Source organism: Cydia strobilella, chromosome 3, assembly GCF_947568885.1.
Source record: "Cydia strobilella chromosome 3, ilCydStro3.1, whole genome shotgun sequence".
Taxonomy (NCBI): domain Eukaryota; kingdom Metazoa; phylum Arthropoda; class Insecta; order Lepidoptera; family Tortricidae; genus Cydia; species Cydia strobilella.
Window position 1 is genome coordinate 23,007,991 of NC_086043.1, and position 19,343 is coordinate 23,027,333.

Genomic DNA, 19,343 nt, shown 5'->3' on the forward strand with positions numbered 1-19,343 from the left:
TACTAACCAAATTGACCAAAATTCCGCAATATTAAAAGTATTTTATCTTATTAACCAAACTAATCAATCTAAAAAAACTCCTTTGTTTTCGCTTTGTCGACAACCATACTTAACAAAAAACCCAGTCCTTGCAAAAATTTTGTGATTAGACAGTAGGTACTTTTTTTTCTAGTGTGTTTTACCCACGTTGCACGATTTATCCCGCTAATGCACGCGTTTATCACGATTTTATTTTCACTAACGGTTTAATTTTAGAAATTGTGAATTATCTTAAGCCTTGATTTTATCTGATATCATAATTGTATCATATTTAAATTTCAGGGATTACTTATAAAGCAATTCAATTCGATTGCATCGAACCAGCGGTACAAAACGCTCGCTGGCAACGAAGTTACTATAAAACCGATACCTACAAAAGATATAATGATAGAATATGAAGACGCAAATGAACAGACACTATTCTCCGCAAAACCCGTGTACGTAGATGAAGATGAAAAGAAATTCGAAGAATTACTACAAACATACCAAGCGCCTTTAAACGTTTCAATAGTGAATATAGTTGAAGAACCGCAGAAATCTCCGAGCAATCTCAGCGTAGACAACTCTTACTTAAGTTCAAGCAGTTTGGAGGACACGATCAAAATATACAATGTGCAAACAGGCGAGATCGTGAAATGTAAACCGGTAGATAAGTTATCAGAGCCAAGATATGAAAGTGATGGAAATGACAACATTGAAACGCAAGATAAGAAAGACGAAGCCATCAGTCTCACTGAAAGCGACGTTGTGATCGTTGAAAATGAAATAGTTGAGGATAAATCGGAGAATATTAGTGAAATAGAAGACATATTATCGCAGTTGCCTAAAGTGAAAGAGTTAGCTAAGAAGTTTGTGAACATGGATAACTTGAACGAGCCTATTAAGGTTAGTATCTTTTATGGCTACGTTTATCTTTTGAGGGGTGTCCTATGACTTATATCTACAAGATACGTATTGTAGGTGTTATGGAAAGTACACAAGATAAAAACTAAGGTCACTAGTATTAGGTTATTTTAAAACCAGTTACAATCTTCATCGTCATTATATCAGCTTCATCAACCAACCAAAAAACGATACAAAAAAAACTTCATTTCGTGTTCAGTTTTATTTTCAATCATAAACGTGGCACTTAGTAGTACTTGTAGCCTTACGAACCTGTTGTAGTCTCGTCTAAATTTCGCATTATTTTTTGACACTCTTAGAAAGTTATTGCATGTATTCCTGTGAAAGTATTACTAATACTTCATTTGACATCATAGTTTAGTCATTGGTTTTGTTGCCTTTTACCCGACTGCCAAAGAAAATACCTAACCCGTATTTCGACCTATGCATTTATTTCCAATCCTTAGGCATGGCCTTCCCTCTTTTGATATGACATGCCAATAAATTCGTATCAGTTGATGGAGCGACATCGATACTTTACAATAGCTTGAAAAGTTTAACCTCTGTGGGGTTTTAAACTTCTTTAATTCGACTTGTTCGATTCTTACGGAAGACCTGCAGCGCTGGCTTTATGCTGAGTTGGGTCCATTTCATGATGCACACTTGATGATTTCTTCTTTCCTTACTGTTGTTGTCTGTACATGTTCGTACTTGTGTTGTGATCGTCACGAATATCTTTTATCTTTATCTTTTTTTATCTTTTATAATTTCTCTTTTTAAATTTTCAGCTACCACAACCAGGCCCCCTAAAAAGACAAAAGAGCAAAGAGAATCTACTCTCCGAAAAACAGAACAAAGTAGTCTACATGCACAGCCTCACCGCCAGAAGCATCTCCAAAGAATTCAGAGAAGAGCTAAAACTCTCCATGGCGACCCCGTTGAAGGTCCCTGGGGGGTCGAATGAGATCCCAGAGGGCACTGAAGACGTGACTAAGGAGTCTAGTCGACCCCCAAGCCCGATGCCAGAACCAGGGACTATTAAGACTAAGTTAGCGTTCTTTGAGAGTTTGAAATCTAAGTTTAGCAGCAAATAGGTTTGAAAATCAGTACTAGTTTACTGAGTTTTTTTTTTGTTTGATCAGAGTATTAGTGGAAGAGATGTAAATTTGACAGCTAATGTAGATGGCGCTGTACGGCCGCTCTAATTGTCAAAAAATGAGCAGTTACCGCAAAACATGGCGCAGTGGCCTTCTACTTTAGCTGTCAAAATAGAGAGTACGAAACTCTTTAGTATCGTATCGTAATCCTAGTAATGTCTAAGAAGAAATCTTTTTATACATTACTTCTCTACTACAATTATAGCTCCTGTGATTGTGAAAAATCATCCTTACTGATATCGTGGTAAGGTTGAGTTTACTATGTTATCTTTTTAGATTGTTCACAAGCTCTTGAAGTCTTGACTACTTTAGGCAAACTACGAATATCGTACATTTAAAGATCTGTTCTTTATCATATGGAAATCCCAAATATATCACTTGACAACGAGACAAAACCTGCACCCTGTGCTTCTGTGAAACCTGTGTCGAAACGTCGGTAAATAAAGGTAACAAAATAATTTCGCGATAGACCCGTTTATAAATGTGATTTAATAACGAGACAAAAGTTGATGTATCCAAATAATCCTTGATTATTAAGGGTTAAGTTGTTTACAAATACCTAAATTACTAAATTCAAAATACAACAGTTCAAGTTTACTGAAGTGAAAAAAAATGTATTCATTGAGATGTCTTCTAAGTAATCCCTTTTAAAATTTATTCAGTTTCTTTATGTAAACAATACTAAATTGCTAGAGTAGGAAAGGGCATGATTTTCTGTACATTTGCGTACATATCAGCAGTTACACTACATTTGTTTATTCCTAAACAAATATGTAGTTATACTGCTATTTTATTTATAATAATTATAATTTAAAATTTATTTATTAGAAATTTGGGGCAAACGTGAATGATAATATTTTCTGGGTTGTTTTAATTTTAATGATAACTATCAGTTTCTTACCTAATTGTTGTTTTAAAAAAAGATATCTTCATTTTAGCTTTTTTTATCTGAAAATCTGATCATATTTTTCATATTCAATACATGTTAAGAGCCCGTCTAAGTCAACCTTGCACCCAATTGAACGGAACAAAGTTAGGTAGTGTCGTCATTACACCCGACATATTGGCAAACGTAAGTGATAATATTTCTGAGTTATTTTAATTTTAATGATAACTATCAGTTTCTTACCTAATTGTTGTTTAAAAAAAAGATCATCTTCATTTTAGCTTTTTTTATCTGAAAATCTGATCATATTTTTCATATTCATACATGTTAAGAGCCCGTCTAAGTCAACCCTGCAAGTCCTGAAACGGAACAAAGTGAGGTAGTGTCATTACACCCGACATATTTCCCTAGAAATGTTGCATTAATGATGACACTGTCACACTTTGCTATTGCAGATACCATGCAGTAAGTCCGACTTTATACATAGGTTTATGTCATTTATGTCATTTATCACAATAGCGTATTTTATAATTATTTAAGTGAATATCATACGAATGATGAAATATTAGCTTAATCTTGACATCTAATATATGGTGCTGTATGAAAAAGATATTTTTTAATCTATTTAAATTACCTTAGACATTAAACATATCGGCGTAAGGTTGCTTTTTAAATAATAAATTTGATAATGTATAAATATGAACTCAGTATTAAAAATGGGTCTTTTTCTATAGAAATGTGAAAGTGACCCGTTTTTTATCTTGAGTGTACTGTAGCTCTGTAAATATTAATGTAGTGCCATTTTTGTAAAAATAACGTTTTCCCATTCGTAGGTTAGTTAATGCCAAAGGTGTAAATATAATAATCTAGTTACAGTTTGTGTTAAAATATTTAAGCACAATATATTGGCATGTACAGTCAAGGGCATAAATATATATACATTCCCAGTTTCAAAAATATGTGTACGTTTTTACCCCTTAGACAATAAAGTCGTGTTCACAATGTTCACATATTTTTTAATCATTTGTCTGGATCGATATTTTTGCCTTCGACTGTACAGTCGTCATGAAATATATCGGAGCGGCCAAGGAAATATGGGGCATTTTCTATTAAAAGGGACCTTATTGTCGATGGCGCTTACGCCGCACAACTTCGCGCGGCATTGTATTGATATCGGAACATCGTTAATAATGGCGTAAGCGCCATCGACAATAAGGTCCCTTTTTATAGAAAATACCACATTTACAAAGCTTTTATTTAAAATTAAATTTTAACAATCAGAAACGTCTGCGAACGATACGATGCTTAGAATAAATTTAAAAGTGTAAAAATTACTGCCTTGGGTGAGACTCACGGCCTCTGGGATATTTTTTTAGGGTTCCGTACCCAAAGGGTAAAAACGGGACACTATTACTAAGACTCCGCTGTCTGTCTGTCTGTCCGTCCGTCTGACGGTCTGTCACCAGGCTGAACCGTGAACCGTGATAGCTAGACAGTTGAAATTTTCACAGATGATGTTGCCGCTATAACAACAAATACTAAAAACAGAATAAAATAAATATTTAAGTAGGGCTCCCGTTACTATACTCCCATACTAAATATTAGGGTACTACATAATAGCTAATAGGTATAAAATAAATATTTAAGTGGGGCTCCCATACAAAAAACGTGATTTTTTTGCCGTTTTTTGCGTAATGGTACGGAACCCTTCGTGCGCGAGTCCGACTCGCACTTGGCCGGTTTTTTCTTGGTGGCTCAGTTGACAGAGCGCTGGAGTATCGATCCAGAGACCGTGACTTCAAGACTCACCCAAGGCAGAAATTTTTCCACTTTTAAATTTATTCTAAGCTTTTATTATCATGAAGTTTAAGTGCGTGTTCAGATATTTTTGAGCACCTTGGGCGCTCCGATATATCTGATGGCGACTGTGCCTTTATAAATTTATATCTAGAGATCACAAAAAAATGTGCTTTGTGGTCAAGTCCATACTAAAACTAGAAAAGCTAAAGCAGTTTTTATCTATTAAAAATTAGCACATATCTTTAGACCGACCGACAAAAAAAGTTTCAGGCGAGTGTTGAATCCATTGCCTACTGTCATGCCGGAGCTAGCAATAATGAATTATCTCAGGTGATTTTTTCGTGCTCAGGCCCTAATTTGTTAAACAAAAGGTATTAGGGTTCCGTACCCAAAGGGTAAAAACGGGACCCTATTACTAAGACTCCGCTGTCCGTCTGTCTGTCTGTCACCAGGCTGTATCTTATGAACCGTGATAGCTAGACAGTTGAAATTTTCACAGATGATGTATTTCTGTTGCCGCTATAAAAAAAGTACGGAACCCTCGGTGCGCGAGTCCGACTCGCACTTGGCCGGTTTTTGTTTCCTTTATGCAGTGGTTACACTGCTTACTGCTAATAGCCCCGATATAAGTAACGGGAACAAACCAGTTTAAAAAGCAAATTTACCAATCTATTTATATGGTTCAAATTAGTGAAACAGCCCATTAGGAGATAACACGTTTTGCTATCTCTAAAACAATACCGCCATTGTTCTCTGAATGAGCTGTCACATGAATTTGAACCTTAGTACTATCACGATAGTTGCTTTTAAACGACACGGAGACCGCTCTTAAAAGAAAATGCTTTTGTTTAACGGATTAGGGCCGGAGAGAAAAATCATCTGAGATAGTTCACACCAACTAAGCTATCGAGACAGCCACAGCGTGAGTACAGTGAAATTTCAAAAAAACTTTTTATGGCAGTTTTTGACAAATGTTGTCAAAAAAGCAGAAACACAACCTTTTTTTTTCAACACTTTAAAAGGCGGTCAAAAGGTAAACTGTGCTTTACAAAGGTATAAAAGGTGCAATAATGCTATTTTACAGTTTCCCTCTTTAATTTGGCCATAATTAATAGGCAAAAAGACATCTATGTTAAAAATGTGATAAAAACTATAATTATTGTGAAACGCTAAGCGTTTGAATTAATTTCTATGTGTAAGGGTGTAATTTGTAATAAAGAATATTATACAAATTGTGTTATAGTTTAATTTACTGTCATAATATACAGCTATACAGTTCAAAAACTACTAAATAGTAGGGTACTACATAATAGCTAATAAGTACAGATAATTATCATAAATATATAATAAAAAATGCAGAATAATACGTACTATAGTCATATGCAAAAAAATACTTAAAAGAAGTAACAATAACCGGATTGCTAAGGACGCCGGTTCGAATCCGGTCTTCACCACTGGAGGGCTGCGTCACTTTTTCTTTAATATATGACATCTATTACAGTTTATAATTTATATATAGTAACTTAAAAAAACACAAATCGAAATATTTAATAAAATAATTTTATTTGTTCCCAAAGTTGTGTAAGTAGCAAAAATAGTTATTTGTTATGCAAGGCTGAAGTGGTTATTTAACGTGAGTGTTGAAATTGAAAGCCTCGCTACGCTCAGTAACCTAAGATTCCTGAGCGTAGCGAGGCTTTCAAGACACGAGACGCCAAATAATTTTGCAGCCGTGCGGAACACACAACTTTTCACCTCACTACAGGAAAATGCGAGATGCAAGAAAAACAATAATAAGTTACATGCGCCACAGAGAATTTCAATCATCGTGTTCGAAATTCAAATGACTTTTGCACGCTAGCGGATAAAATAGACTTTTGCACGCAGATTTCGCGCTATAAACTGAGGTTTTCCGAGCGAGTGAGGTGAAAAATAAATATGTTACGCCTATACAAAACACAGTTTCTTCTAGCTTATAAGTTAGGTACTTATATGTTTAGCGGCCACAAGGCTTGAATAAGCACCAAATTCATCACAATAAAGTAAACAGCACTTTATATAAGTCAGGAATAATAATTAGGTAATACTTGCATTTATTTTCTGTATATAGTCTGTGAAAGTGTGCTGGGCCCATAACCTGATAAAACATTACGAATATGACAAATTGGATTTGAATAATGTCAATACAAAACATTAGCCCGATAGCTGTTTCAACAAAATTAAATAGGTTTCATTTCGACTCTTAACTCAGAAGGTATTACCATAGAGTAACTTATACTAGAGCGGTACTGTCATAGTAAATTTTGTAACCCCAGTAAATTCACTGCCATCTGTCGACACACTTTAAAACTAAAAATAAATATTTATAAAAATACGATAAAATGTATTTAAATATGGATAAAAAAAAAATATTTGCATTAATTATTTTTATGATTTTGACCCATGTTCTTTCACTGAAATGCGTTAAAATTGTTAAATAACAAACGAAACCATCAACGCCATCTATACGACAGTAGGCCAAAGCTAGTAGCGCCCTCTGAACGAGAATCAAATTTTCTTGATTTTCGAGGTACGTTTTTTCTTTAGACTGTATCCATCTATTACGGAGTTATATCTATCTTTGGTATTACGGTGCATTTAACTGATTTATTTAGTAGGTAAAATTTAATACAAACTCGAGAACTATTTCATCTTCCACCACAAACAACTGCGACTAACCTCCTAACCTAACCTCACCAATCGTCTGAGTTAAGTTGTACTTACCTACCTAAAGCTGCAATATAATAAGTGGTCATACATGAATTGTGGTATTTTCTATAAAAAGGGACCTTATTGTCGATAGCGCTTACGCCATTATTAACGATGCCCCGACGATACAATGCCACTAATAGAAAATGCCCCAATTACATCACACGTTTAGGGGGCGCGGGGGGGGAGGGGGGTGGGGTCAAGAAAATGTGACATGTTGTGACAAGGGGGAGAGGGGGAGTACCAAACTTTGTGACGTCACATTCTTATTTAAATTATTTTATTTGCTGTACAGTTAAATAACAAGTTTTTGGAACGATAAAAGTTTCTAATCGTTTAATTTTCTTTCCTAATCTGTTTTGTTGTTGGGTTATAAAATTACTAATATTTCTTTTATCAAAAATATTTAGATAAAATATTAATAATACTTAATTCGGTTTCATTGAAAAAATGTGACGTCACACCAGGGCGGAGGGGTTTGCCAAATGTGACCAAGTGTGACAAAGAGGGGGGAGGGGTAAAAAAACCTCGAAATTGTAACGTATTTAATGGATGAACCCTAACAACGATACCTCAATAATATATCCCCAAAGTCTTATGGAAGGGTACTCTCTCCATCTCTTCAGCATACTTACGCCGATAGCACCACAGATAATAGTCTATATAGCTGGAGTTCAAGTCCTTCGTGCTAGAACCTTCTAGCTGCGTGCTGGATAGCTTCTTCTTTAGAAGTTCAACGGCGTGGATGGAGCAGCCGCGGATTTCTACTTCTTGTTCCGAACCGCTTGGAAGGAGTTCATCTGAGGAGTGTCAAGTTAAGGATAAAAATAAAAGATATTTATTTATGACGATCAAAACAACAGCAAGAAAAGAAGTTGAGTTGTAAGTATGTAACTTCTAAAAACCGGTCAAGTGCGCGCACGAAGGGTTCCGTACCATTACGCAAAAAATCACGTTTGTTGTATGGGAGCCCCACTTTTTTATTTTGTTTTTAGTATTTGTTGTTGTAGCGGCAACAGAAATACATTATCTGTGAAAATTTCAACTGTCTAGCTACCACGGTTCATGAGATACAGCCTGGTGACAGACGAACGGACGGACAGCGAAGTCTTACTAATAGGGTCCCATTTTTAGGGTTCCGTACCCAAAGGGTAAAAACGGGACCCTATTACTAAGATTCCGCTGTCCGTCTGTCACCAAGCTGTATCTCATGAACCGTGATAGCTAGACAGTTGAAATTTTCACAGATGATGTATTTCTATTGCCGCTATAACAACAAATACTAAAAAGTACGGAACCCTCGGTGCGCGAGTCCGACTCTCACTTGGCCAGTTTTTTACCCTTTGGTTACGGAAACCTAAAAAGCAGTATTTTCAGGGGGCACAAAGTTTAAAATAGTTTCTCTATTTGTATAAAAAAACTCACCTCTCTTCAATTTCTCCATCAACTCCTCACTATAACTCATCGCCCCAAAATACACCAAAACCTGCGGCACCCTATAATCAGCAAACATCGTCATCTCATCTATATCCTCAAACTCCCCCCACCCTTCCTTGTCAAAGAAATTCCAAAGGTCAGCCACTAATATCTGCGCCCTTTTATATATAGCAACTTTCTCATTCTTATACGTAGCCTCATCTTTAAAACATGGAAAATTCTCTACAATAATTTCAAGTAATTTCACAGCAGACTTATTAGCAGCTGTCACGCAAGTTTGAAAAGTTCCTTCGTATTTTTGAAGGAGGATTGTACCGACTTCGTGAAGGGCGGATAGTCGCTCGTTGAAGAGTGGGATTTGGACGGAATTGTCGCTCCTCATGATGTGGTGGAGTTGGTCTGCGGTTATTTTGGAGTAGTATTCTGGGTTGGTTATGTCGTGGCCTTCCTGAAAATTAGAAATGGCAGATTTAATGTGCAAATAATTGTACAATCACTCACACTCACAAAATTATGCCGAGACAGAAGCCATTTTTAACAAAATTTAGTTTCAATATTGTGTTTAGATTAAGCCTTAGTTTGTAGTTAGTAGTTTCTTACTAAATGATAGTTTTTAATTGTAACAAGTTCGATATTTAAATTGTAATTGGTTCCCCGCGATACAGGCACTGCCTAGTGCGGAGACCCCTGGAATGTCTGTAACCTTTAGCTGAAAATAAATGATCTTTATTCTTTATTCTAATTGCTATTAAAAAAAAATGTATATATGTATACCTATGTACATTGTACAAATGCAAATAACGGTTCTATATAGTTCAACTTTTTGGTTTCTGAATGTTAAGAACATTTTTTTTTTTGTTTGATACAAATCAGAACTTGTTGAAGTTGATAATTTTCTGATAAAAAAAGAATTTCTGTTCTTCTAATTGTTTAAATTAATACAACTACAAAACTAAGTAACAACTTACAAAAATATACTTACGTATTTTAAGATTTTTGTAAATATTACATCTTATAAAAAATGTACCTAGCTTTACTTCTTGTACCTACACAGTTTGATCAATAAATGTTTCTGATTTCTGATTTCTGATTATACTAATAGTCGGATAAAACATATCCATAATTTATTTTTCATTTGAGTGTTTGTTTTTTTTTTGTGTTATTTCTAGTCAGAATCACGAGCCCTTTTCATCCTTATAGAAGAAAAAAATTATCCCAAAATTTCCATACATTTTTGAAACTTTCCTTTTTGTTACCCATACAAAGTATATGGGGAAATCGAATTTAAACTGTTGTGAGACATACTAACATTGAATCATTTTACGGTTTAGACTCACTTGTTTAAGTCACTCGCGCGACATGTTTCGCCAGCATGGAAGCCTGTGATTCCTCAGCAGAATGCAGGTGAGTGTTGTGACAGTGTAGTGGACATAGTGAGTTCGTGCTGTGTGGCGCTACAAGTGTTAGGTGACCCAAACCCAAACACACCACTGTGCCCGCCTACAACGATAGCGCAAGACCTCCCCCAACCGGTTTTCTCGGCGCGCGCGCAGCGAGCGACGCGGCGCGCGGCAGCGGCAGTACGCAACACACGGTCGTCGTGAACGCTGCTCGCACTATTAGTGCTTGAGAAAGGAGACCTAGGCTCTCCGAAACATGTCGCGCGAGTGACTAAAACAAGTGAGTCTAAACCGTAAAATGATTCAATATATGGGGAAATGGTAACAAAATAGAAGAAACTCTCATAAGTACTCTAGGTTCATCTGTGTAAGATTGTCCCCAAATATTTTTTGTTGATTTTACCTTAATAGCTCTATGCAAAGCTGCCTCCAAAGCATAATAGCCCGAATGCCCGTCCACCATCCACTTCTCAGCCCCGGAGTAAGACCAGAAGCAAAAGTTGAGCGCGTCACACACAAACACCCAGTCTACGGCGCGAGGGTGGTCTTTGGACGGGTGAATCATGTTCGTGCCAGTGTCGGGGATATCTAGGCCTTTTAGCATCTGGAATTTTAATTATCTAATAAGCAAACAAATTTTCTCAGATAGACTATCGGAGAGATTTGAAGGAAGCTGATGCTAAGCAATGAGTTTCTTGCCTGCCAAATAAAAAAAAAGAGAAAGAGAATGGTCAAACATACAAAGAGTACACAGCGACAAGGGTAAATAAAATCTACAGGTTGTTGTTATTTCTATAATCCAATTGCAATTGAGTAAACAATACCTTACCTCTTTACACAGCTTATCAAGTCCCTCTTCATGTATCTTGACGTGCTGAGCGTTTTTAGCGATGAACTCACCCGCAGCGGCCGGCCACAACATTTTAACCTTAAAAATTGCAATTACATACTGTCTGTATTACTTTGTTGAGTTTGGAGGATGGGAATAATATAAGAAACCTTTAATTTGATATCTACGAAGTCTTAGTCGCAAATAAAAACTTAAAAACACAAAATATATTGTTATTGTTATCAGAACATTGATATCTTTTAAGAGCGGGAACTGATATCAGTTCCCTTCCCACAATATATAACATTGAATTAAATATGTAGTTGAAGAACATTATATACCTTCAGTATTTTTATTAGATATAATGGAGAAAAGGTTTAAAAGCTCGCAAGCTTTTTAAAACTTGTGCAACCGCGCCAACTATTTGCAAGTCCGGACGTCCGGACTCCGAAGGACTTTTGACTGACAATGACATATTAGACATATATTATGTCACACGTTGTCATGATAATTTTATTATAGTCAAGTTATATCAAAAAACGCTATTTAACTATTGTACAATCAAACATTACATATATTTTTTTCGTAATTATTCTCTACTATATTTTTATAGTAATTTTATATTCAAAGTATAATTTGAAAACCAAATGTGCAGTTTCAAAAATTTTTCGTAGTATATCTTAAAATAATTTTTTTTCTAAACGTGCAAAACTGAATTTGAAACAGCTAATATTCAGAATTATTTTTACTAGGCAACCCTATTTGCAACTGTCAGTGTCACTACTGTCAGTTAACCTTAAAAAATCGCGTCTGGTTTAGCTGTGATTACTAAAATAATTAGAAAATAAATACAAAATCTTATCATATCCATATACAATATGCCTTTAGACGTCCAAGGCACATTCGTATCTCAAAAAATCAGCAAGGTGCGATGGATTCCCGAAGAATACGTCGAAACGAAATGTTTCTTTACCGGCAGTTGGGACGACGACGTGAATTCCGTTAAAGTTTGGACCCTCGAAAGCCAGGAGGATGAAGAAGTAGAATATCCCAAATGTCTTTCAGAGTTCCCAGTAGAAGGAGATGTTACTGAGATTAAATTTACAAGTAAAAACAGGATAGCTGTGTCTACTTCCGAAGGAGACGTGAAGTTGTTAGAGATCAGTATGTACGAGAGATCCCAGCCTTTGAAGGAGGTTTTTAAATGGGAGAAGTTACATAAATTTGGGTAAGTTATCTTAAATTGTGTTTCCAAGTTCATCTATTCACTATTGTCGTATCTTAATTAAAATGTGTATAAATATGAATAAAGTAGCGTCTGCCTCCGAGTTAGCTAACTTCGATGTTATTACACTTTTTCTTTCTACCTGTTATGTTATTTATCTATTTATTTAAACTTTATTGCACAAAATATGCAAATAGCAGACTTAATGCCAAATGGCATTTGTTACATATTTCAGCCTCTTAAAGTTAATAAATAGTTATTCCTAGGATAAAAATACCCTTTATCTGAATCCAGGTCCAATCCAACCTATCTAGCTAAATTAAAGCTAAATCTGTTCAGCTATTTTGTTCCATAACTACAGTTCATACATAAATAGTCTATATTATTTTTTTTTTTTTTTTTTTTAATAAATAAATAAATATTATAGCACATTCTTACACAGATTTACTAATTCCCACGGTAAGCCTAAGGAGGCTTGTGTTGTGGGTACTCAGGCAACGATATATATAATATATAAATACTTAAATACATAGAGAACACCCATGACTCAAGAACAAATATCTGTGCTCATCACACAAATAAATGCCCTTACCGGGATTCGAACCCAGGACCATCGGCTTCACACGCAAGGTCACTACCCACTAGGCCAAACCGGTCGTCAGACTTTATTTTAATGGAAATACCTTCTATTGTTACTTATTTCTTGTTTTTACATGGTATATTTGATTTTCTGTCATAAACCCTTCACATCATAAAATATTGAGTCCATGCAGAGCGAGCATCCGCATGAAGCAATTACCTCTCTCACAAAACGGCCAATGTAGACGTGCCTCGGTCGGACGTGCCTCGGTCGGACGTGCCTCGTGAGGCGGCGCGCGCGAGGCATGTCTAAAAATGTCGATACAATAACACGCGCGCCTCGGCCGAGGCACTCACTTTGTGTGGTCCCGGCTGTATGCAAATATATTTGATGGTCATTTAGACCCCTTACTCCTACGGTTGCCTAGGGTAATTTTTTGGTAAATAATCGAGAATATTTTACTATCTAACAGTGAAGACAGCTGCTGTTGCACAGCAGTAGCAACCATGGACAGTGACATAGCATCAGTGGGAGAGGATGGCAACATTAACTTTCTGAACGGGCACCGAGGAGATATTGTCCGCACGGTCAATGGTGCTGATAGCTGCTCGCTGCATTCTGTGTGCTATATCAAGTATAATGAGGTATGTTGCTTGTTTAGTATGTATGTGTATTATTATTATATCAAGGGTATTAGATAATTAATCAGGATTTGACAATATTGAATTAATTTACTTTAATGATTAGCATTTTACTAAAATAATTGTAAAAAAATATGTTTTACTAGAATGTCCTTTGTGCTCTAAGTAAGTAAGTAGGTAGAATCATCATCATCCACAAATTATATCCTGAATTTCATAATTGTTTTGTTTTATATAATTGGTTTATTCTTTTCTAAAAGAAATTTTAAGAAAATTGAGAGAATAAACTCCTACTCCCTAATATAATAGCATAAACAGAGGTGTATGAGCTAAATGCTTCCATATCTTAATACACATTGAGTATACTCAAAGATAGATGTAACTCTGTAATAGATGGATACAGTCTAAGGAAAAAACGTGCCTCGAAAATCAAGAAAATCTGATTCTCGTTCAGAGGGCGCTACTAGCTTTGGCCTACTGTCGTATAGATGGCCTTGACGGTTTCGTTTGTTATTTAACAATTTTAACGCATATCAGTGAAAGAACATGGGTCAAAATCATAAAAATAATTAATGCAAATAACAAATATCATTTATCCATATTTAAATACATTTTATCTTATTTTTATAAATCTTCATTTTTAGTTTTAAAGTGTGTCGACAGATGGCAGTGAATTTACTGTGGTTACAAAATTTACTATGACAGTACCGCTCTAGTATAAGTTACTCTATGGTATACTTGTCTATAAAAATCATTACTTTTAATGTGTTTGTGTTCATTTTTTTATATTCATAAATTTTTAGCCTAATCACCACATTTACAGATTATAACCGGAAACCTCCGCGGCCATATGAAGATCTGGGATTCCCGATCCTCCGACAACAAACCCACCGCCTCATTCCTTCTCGCCGGAGACGACTTAGCTGCAACCTGCATCGTCAGCCACCCAACCCAACCTCATATCATACTAGCTGGCAGTGAATCTGGCTCGCTAGCCATATGGGATTTACGTATGAATTCTTTCCCTACTTCGCTACTTAATGCTCATGCTGCAAGCGTTACAGAGATGCAGTTCCATCCAGTGAATCCATCAAAGTTAATATCTTGTTCGGTGTCCGGTGAGATTTGGGAGTGGAATATGGAAGCTGTGATAAAGACTACGAGAGGAGAGGATAGTGAAGTCGCTACTTGGATGCCTCTGGAGGATAAAAACACTATGTTGGTGAATTCTTTGATGCCGACGCTGCATAAGGCTATCAATACGGTGCATTGTGATAGAGGGAAGATATTGTGCGGTGCGGACAATGAAGCTGTGTATCTTATTAATAATTTCAAGTATTAGTTATTAGATTTACAGTTGTTTAACCTTTTGAATGCCAAGAGCCACTATGGTGGACGTTACTAGTTGTGCCCACAGCATCAAGGACCACTATATGGGTTATGGTGGACGTTGTCAAAGTAACGTTGACACTTTCGAGTAAAGTTTACATTCGCTCGCTTGCGCCCGTTACCCTGGCGTGACAGTGACGTTTTTGTTTATGACATAAAGCATTCAAAAGGTTAAGATTAGTTTTATAGTAAACAGCATGGGTAAAACACATGTCATCTCAATTCAATTATACAAGGTTTTGCATTTTAAGACTAAGAGAATCCTGAGACTCATAAAAGCAGATTTTTTTCGATTGGTGACTAAACAAATCTGTATTTAAATAATTTCAAAATATTTGCAGTGCCAGCCATGTGTAAGCCATTTTACACATTCAATATTCGGAACATGTAACTAGGAAATGTAATAAGTTAGCTGTTAATATATTTGGTACAAATAACAACACAATTTTGTAAATAATATGCATTTTATTTAATAATGGAAGTAAATACAACTTAATATCAATACACATTATCTTAATAATAATACACCAAGTCAGTCTTTGCTTGCCTAGTCAAAGTATTGGTAATATATTTTACAATAACTATCATAGTATTTACAACTTAATAATAGGTATTATCATAAATATCATAATAGTAGTTATACACGAGTGACGTATTTAACACAAACCTTAAAAAAAAATATGATGGACCGACGAAGCGGTAGTGGCCGAGTGGATATGACTATGACGTCCGACTTTTCAATACGGAGGTCGCTGGTTCAAATCCTGGCTTTTATTTTATGGTTACATAATTATCTATTTAATTTATAAATAGTGTACTGAAAAGCAAGTAATAAATATGGGATTATTAACGTTAAACTAAGATACAGCCAGGAAGAAGCTCAAAAAAGCGCGTAGAAGCATAGACCTCAAAATATATTCCTATTAACAAAATAAAAATAGGTAAGGTTAGTTGGTTAGCTGCACGTAAATTTTAAATGCGCGTTTTTTTTCCTTTGCATTTGTATAAAATTTGGCTGACTTGAGGTGCTCATTTTGGACGGAATAAATATGATATGTAAACTCGTCCCGAAAAAATTTATGTAACTTTCCGTTAGACGGTTGAATTACGATAATACTATACGTTTTTCTAACAGAGGAAGTTTCTTAAGCCATACGGTAAAATTACGCTAATATTGTACAGAATAGGGAACTATATCTCTATCCATCAATACCGAAATCTGGCGAAAAAAAAATTGGAAAAAAATAAAAATCGGTTGAATTAAGTGCGTCACTTATGTATTCTGTATTCTCACTATCACTAAGGAAACTTAATACAAGGCACCGCGGTGATAGAACCAATAGTAAATTTCAATTATCCAAAACGGTAACTAGGAATTCGATACGAGCCGAAAAATGGCACCACACACTTTATACATATCCAAGAACATTTGTAATACAGTAGAGCATCGCTAATCCGGATAATCCAATGATCGCTGTAATCCGGACGGTATCTCGCTAAGTGAAACGACTTTGATAGCTACGATATTTTGACATTTATTCCATGATTAAGATTGTCTTCGAAATGAAGTGCGAAAACGTGAAGCAGAACAGTTTTTTTTACTAGTAACCCGCCCCGGCTTTGCGAGGGGTTAACAAATTATACACTTAACCTACAACCACACACACCTTCCTCAAGCATCACTCTATCGATAGGTGAAAACCGCATGAAAATCCGTTCAGTAGTTTTTGAGTTTATCGCGAAAATACATACACACAGACAGACGCGCCGGGGGACTTAGTTTTATAAGGTGTAGTAATAAAAATATCGTCAACAGCCGTTTTTTTTGTCCGTCCGGATTAGCGAAGCCCTACTGTACCTAATAAAAAAAACTTTCATATTTTTTTTTCTTGGTTTCACGTCCACTCACGTGGTAAACAATTTAAAAACTAACCATGATATATGATATATATTAATGCGAACTTTTTTTTATAAGATGATGATTTTAGCATTAACTAAAACTGGTTATTTCACTAAAACAAGATGAATATTTGGCATCCCATTCACAATTATATACCACACTAAATGCGTTAACATTATTAACACGGAGTATATAAGCGTTAACATTAAATATCATATCACTCATTATAATAAAATTGTTCAATATGCAATCAATGACAAGTGCGAATGACCCCTACTTAATTTATTGCGTTTTGTATGTCAAAATTAAAAACTTATAGAAATAGTGGAGTAAAAAACCAAACATATTTCACGCTTAACACTTCAAATATAACCAAGCGTTATTTATAATCTTGTCCAAAATACTTTAAAAAGCATGCAAACTTACAAAACAAACATGCACGGTATTTTTGACGCACAGCGTCAAATTTGACCCGCCATCTTGTTTTCGCGCGCCATTTTGACATCTTACGCAATCGAATTAGCACCTCTAGTTTTCCAGCATAGTCGAAACTATGATTACTAAAGTGCATATTTGTGACATCACTACCGCAAACGATTTAGCACCTTAATCCTTAAAGGATAGAGTCACATATGGTTTCTACGGTGCGGCGAAGGTTTTCGCTGAGAAGCCGCCAGGATGGAAGCGGGGATGAGCCAGAGTTGCTCGCACCAGCGCATGAGGGCTTCCGTCACGTGGCAGCTGTTCGCCGCCGTGGCTAGCTGCGTCTCCAGGCTGTCCGACTGCTTTATCAGGAGGCTGGAAATAATAGGTAAGATTTACCACAATGCTTAGAATTAAGGGAATTCCGGTGAGTAAGGTTGCCAGAGCTCAACGAGGGTAAGGAGTGTTAGGGTTGGCAACGTGCTTGTAACTCCTCTGGAGTTGCAGGCGTACATATATAGGCTGCTTAAACATCAGGCGGGACGTATGCTTGTTTGCCACCGACGTAAAAAAAAAGAATAAATTGCTGTCTACGGCAAGACGACCTCATTGACAGCGAATACGAAGGATGGATATCTTGTAACCATACGAGTATTCACTTCGTCCGACAAAACAGTCGGTTGCCGCTCAACGCAACGTTGGCGCAACTGCGCATTGAAATCGACACCATTTTCCATCGCGCCGCCTGGACGACGACGCTTAAAACGCTAGGGTGGGGTCTCTCAAATAGTGTGAAGGGCGCTCTGAATAGTGTGAGGAGCGCCACAAGTGCCCAGCCGACATTGCAAGGGGGGAGTACAAGAGCAGGAGGAGATAGTGCGCCAAAAAGTCATATGCCAGTGGTGCCACGATTTAGGTATAGTTTGTCAAAGGACCGTCTCATTTAGAACAGGGAATCATACTATGTTTGTCACACTAGTACTAGCACCCAAAAGAAAAGGATGAGTTTTTTTGTTCTTATTTACTGACAATTAGGTTTGACCAACAATAGTTACCTGGGCGGGAACAGCGCCGGCGCAATGATCATGGCGACGTTGTGCGCGCTCATCTTGTTGGTGTGCGCGTGCGCCACGATGTCTTGCGCGAGCGAGAGGATGCAGCGCAGCGTGGCGCGCGGCTCGGGCGGCAGCAGCAGCACCAGCAGGTTGAGGGCGCGGCCTTGCGTCGGGCCCGTTAGGGCTGGAACAGAAAAAAACTTCTTTTTAATACAGTTGCTCAAAAAGTGGTACTTTTTGTGGCTGCGTAGCGTGCGAGAAGCTCAATTTCTCGAACTAGTGCTTTTTACTTTTTAGTTCCAAACTATACTTTCGAAATTAAATTCTACAAGCTTTTAAAAAGTAAGGTAGGTTCTTATATGTCTAGAACACGCGCGTTCAGTCTGATGTGAGTGTGATGTTTACAATGCAAGAGAGAGATGCCGGCGCCGCGCTTCCTAGCAATGTGTCGTACCTATGTGCGAAACTCTAGCGCTAGCATCGCGCTTTCCGGTTGGCCAAAGTATTCACCGTCTATTATGTTGGCAGATTGGAGCTGCAGGGCTGCATTTCCATCAAGGGCCTGACACTCTGATAGAAAAAGATAGTCTTATTGCGATTCCTATAAGAGGAAAGATAATAGTGCCATGCATTGTTTTTATCACCGACGGGGCATTTTTTCAGGGTCGGGTTATGGCATCATAGCAAGGAGGCTATGGCGAAATTCCGAAATTTATAAGAGTGAAAGAGAAAAGACATTGGACATGCAAACCGGATAAATTGCGTAGTATACAAATACATTTTATATGAATATTCTTTCTCTTACCCCCGGTCGCTCGGTGCTGCCGCGTCTATAACTACTTGTATATACTATGTCTATGATTTCCATGCATCATTATCATTGGTTGCGGCGAAGATAGCGGTGTTGCCGCAGCGCTCACACTGTGCAATAAGGCCTCATACTCACGAGCGC

General features: G+C 36.8%; 4 protein-coding genes across 13 annotated transcripts in view; 2 read left to right on the top strand and 2 right to left on the bottom strand.

Annotated features, from left to right (window-relative positions):
* LOC134756134 (uncharacterized) overlaps positions 1 to 2,058 on the top strand; it is a 142,654-nt gene extending 140,596 nt beyond the window's left edge. For 2 of the 8 annotated variants that reach the window (XM_063692956.1, XM_063692963.1), the window contains 2 exons: positions 322 to 924; positions 1,710 to 2,057. In XM_063692956.1, coding sequence (XP_063549026.1) covers positions 322 to 924; positions 1,710 to 2,015 — 909 coding nt within the window. In that variant the 3' untranslated portion in view covers positions 2,016 to 2,057. Of the gene's footprint in view, positions 1 to 321; positions 925 to 1,709 lie in introns of those variants that run through there. The other 6 variants (XM_063692958.1, XM_063692957.1, XM_063692959.1 and 3 more) reach the window with 6 other exon arrangements.
* A 5,989-nt stretch (positions 2,059 to 8,047) lies between these two features.
* LOC134756124 (queuosine 5'-phosphate N-glycosylase/hydrolase) lies at positions 8,048 to 11,630 on the bottom strand. 2 transcript variants are annotated; one of them, XM_063692939.1, is made up of 5 exons: positions 11,520 to 11,630; positions 11,179 to 11,277; positions 10,753 to 10,953; positions 8,938 to 9,397; positions 8,048 to 8,312 (listed from the first exon to the last, which is right to left on the bottom strand). In XM_063692939.1, the coding sequence occupies exons 2-5, from the start codon at positions 11,269 to 11,271 to the stop codon at positions 8,086 to 8,088; spliced, it is 981 nt and encodes a 326-aa protein (XP_063549009.1). In that variant the 5' UTR covers positions 11,272 to 11,277; positions 11,520 to 11,630; the 3' UTR covers positions 8,048 to 8,085. The 2 variants fall into 2 exon arrangements, with proteins under 2 accessions (XP_063549009.1, XP_063549008.1); XM_063692938.1 differs by lacking the exon at positions 11,520 to 11,630 and having other exon boundaries at positions 11,179 to 11,306.
* A 341-nt stretch (positions 11,631 to 11,971) lies between these two features.
* LOC134756144 (nucleoporin Nup43) lies at positions 11,972 to 15,465 on the top strand. The gene is made up of 3 exons (XM_063692972.1): positions 11,972 to 12,406; positions 13,456 to 13,627; positions 14,448 to 15,465. The coding sequence occupies exons 1-3, from the start codon at positions 12,057 to 12,059 to the stop codon at positions 14,964 to 14,966; spliced, it is 1,041 nt and encodes a 346-aa protein (XP_063549042.1). The 5' UTR covers positions 11,972 to 12,056; the 3' UTR covers positions 14,967 to 15,465.
* LOC134756138 (rho GTPase-activating protein conundrum) overlaps positions 15,459 to 19,343 on the bottom strand; it is a 139,161-nt gene continuing 135,276 nt past the window's right edge. For both annotated transcript variants that reach the window (XM_063692966.1, XM_063692967.1), the window contains 2 exons: positions 18,392 to 18,575; positions 15,459 to 17,711 (listed from right to left, as the gene is read on the bottom strand). In XM_063692966.1, the coding sequence (XP_063549036.1) occupies positions 17,540 to 17,711; positions 18,392 to 18,575 (356 nt within the window). In that variant the 3' untranslated portion in view covers positions 15,459 to 17,539. The remainder of the gene's footprint in view (positions 17,712 to 18,391; positions 18,576 to 19,343) is intronic.

Coding starts and splice junctions, on each gene's coding strand:
- LOC134756144 (XM_063692972.1), top strand. CDS start 12,057: ATGCCTTTAGACGTCCAAGGCACATTCGTATCTCAAAAAATCAGCAAG. Junction 12,407..13,455: donor GAGAAGTTACATAAATTTGG/GTAAGTTATCTT, acceptor ACTATCTAACAG/TGAAGACAGCTGCTGTTGCA. Junction 13,628..14,447: donor GCTATATCAAGTATAATGAG/GTATGTTGCTTG, acceptor CCACATTTACAG/ATTATAACCGGAAACCTCCG.
- LOC134756124 (XM_063692939.1), bottom strand. CDS start 11,271: ATGTTGTGGCCGGCCGCTGCGGGTGAGTTCATCGCTAAAAACGCTCAG. Junction 10,954..11,178: donor TTGATAAGCTGTGTAAAGAG/GTAAGGTATTGT, acceptor TTAAAATTCCAG/ATGCTAAAAGGCCTAGATAT. Junction 8,313..8,937: donor GATGGAGAAATTGAAGAGAG/GTGAGTTTTTTT, acceptor GACACTCCTCAG/ATGAACTCCTTCCAAGCGGT.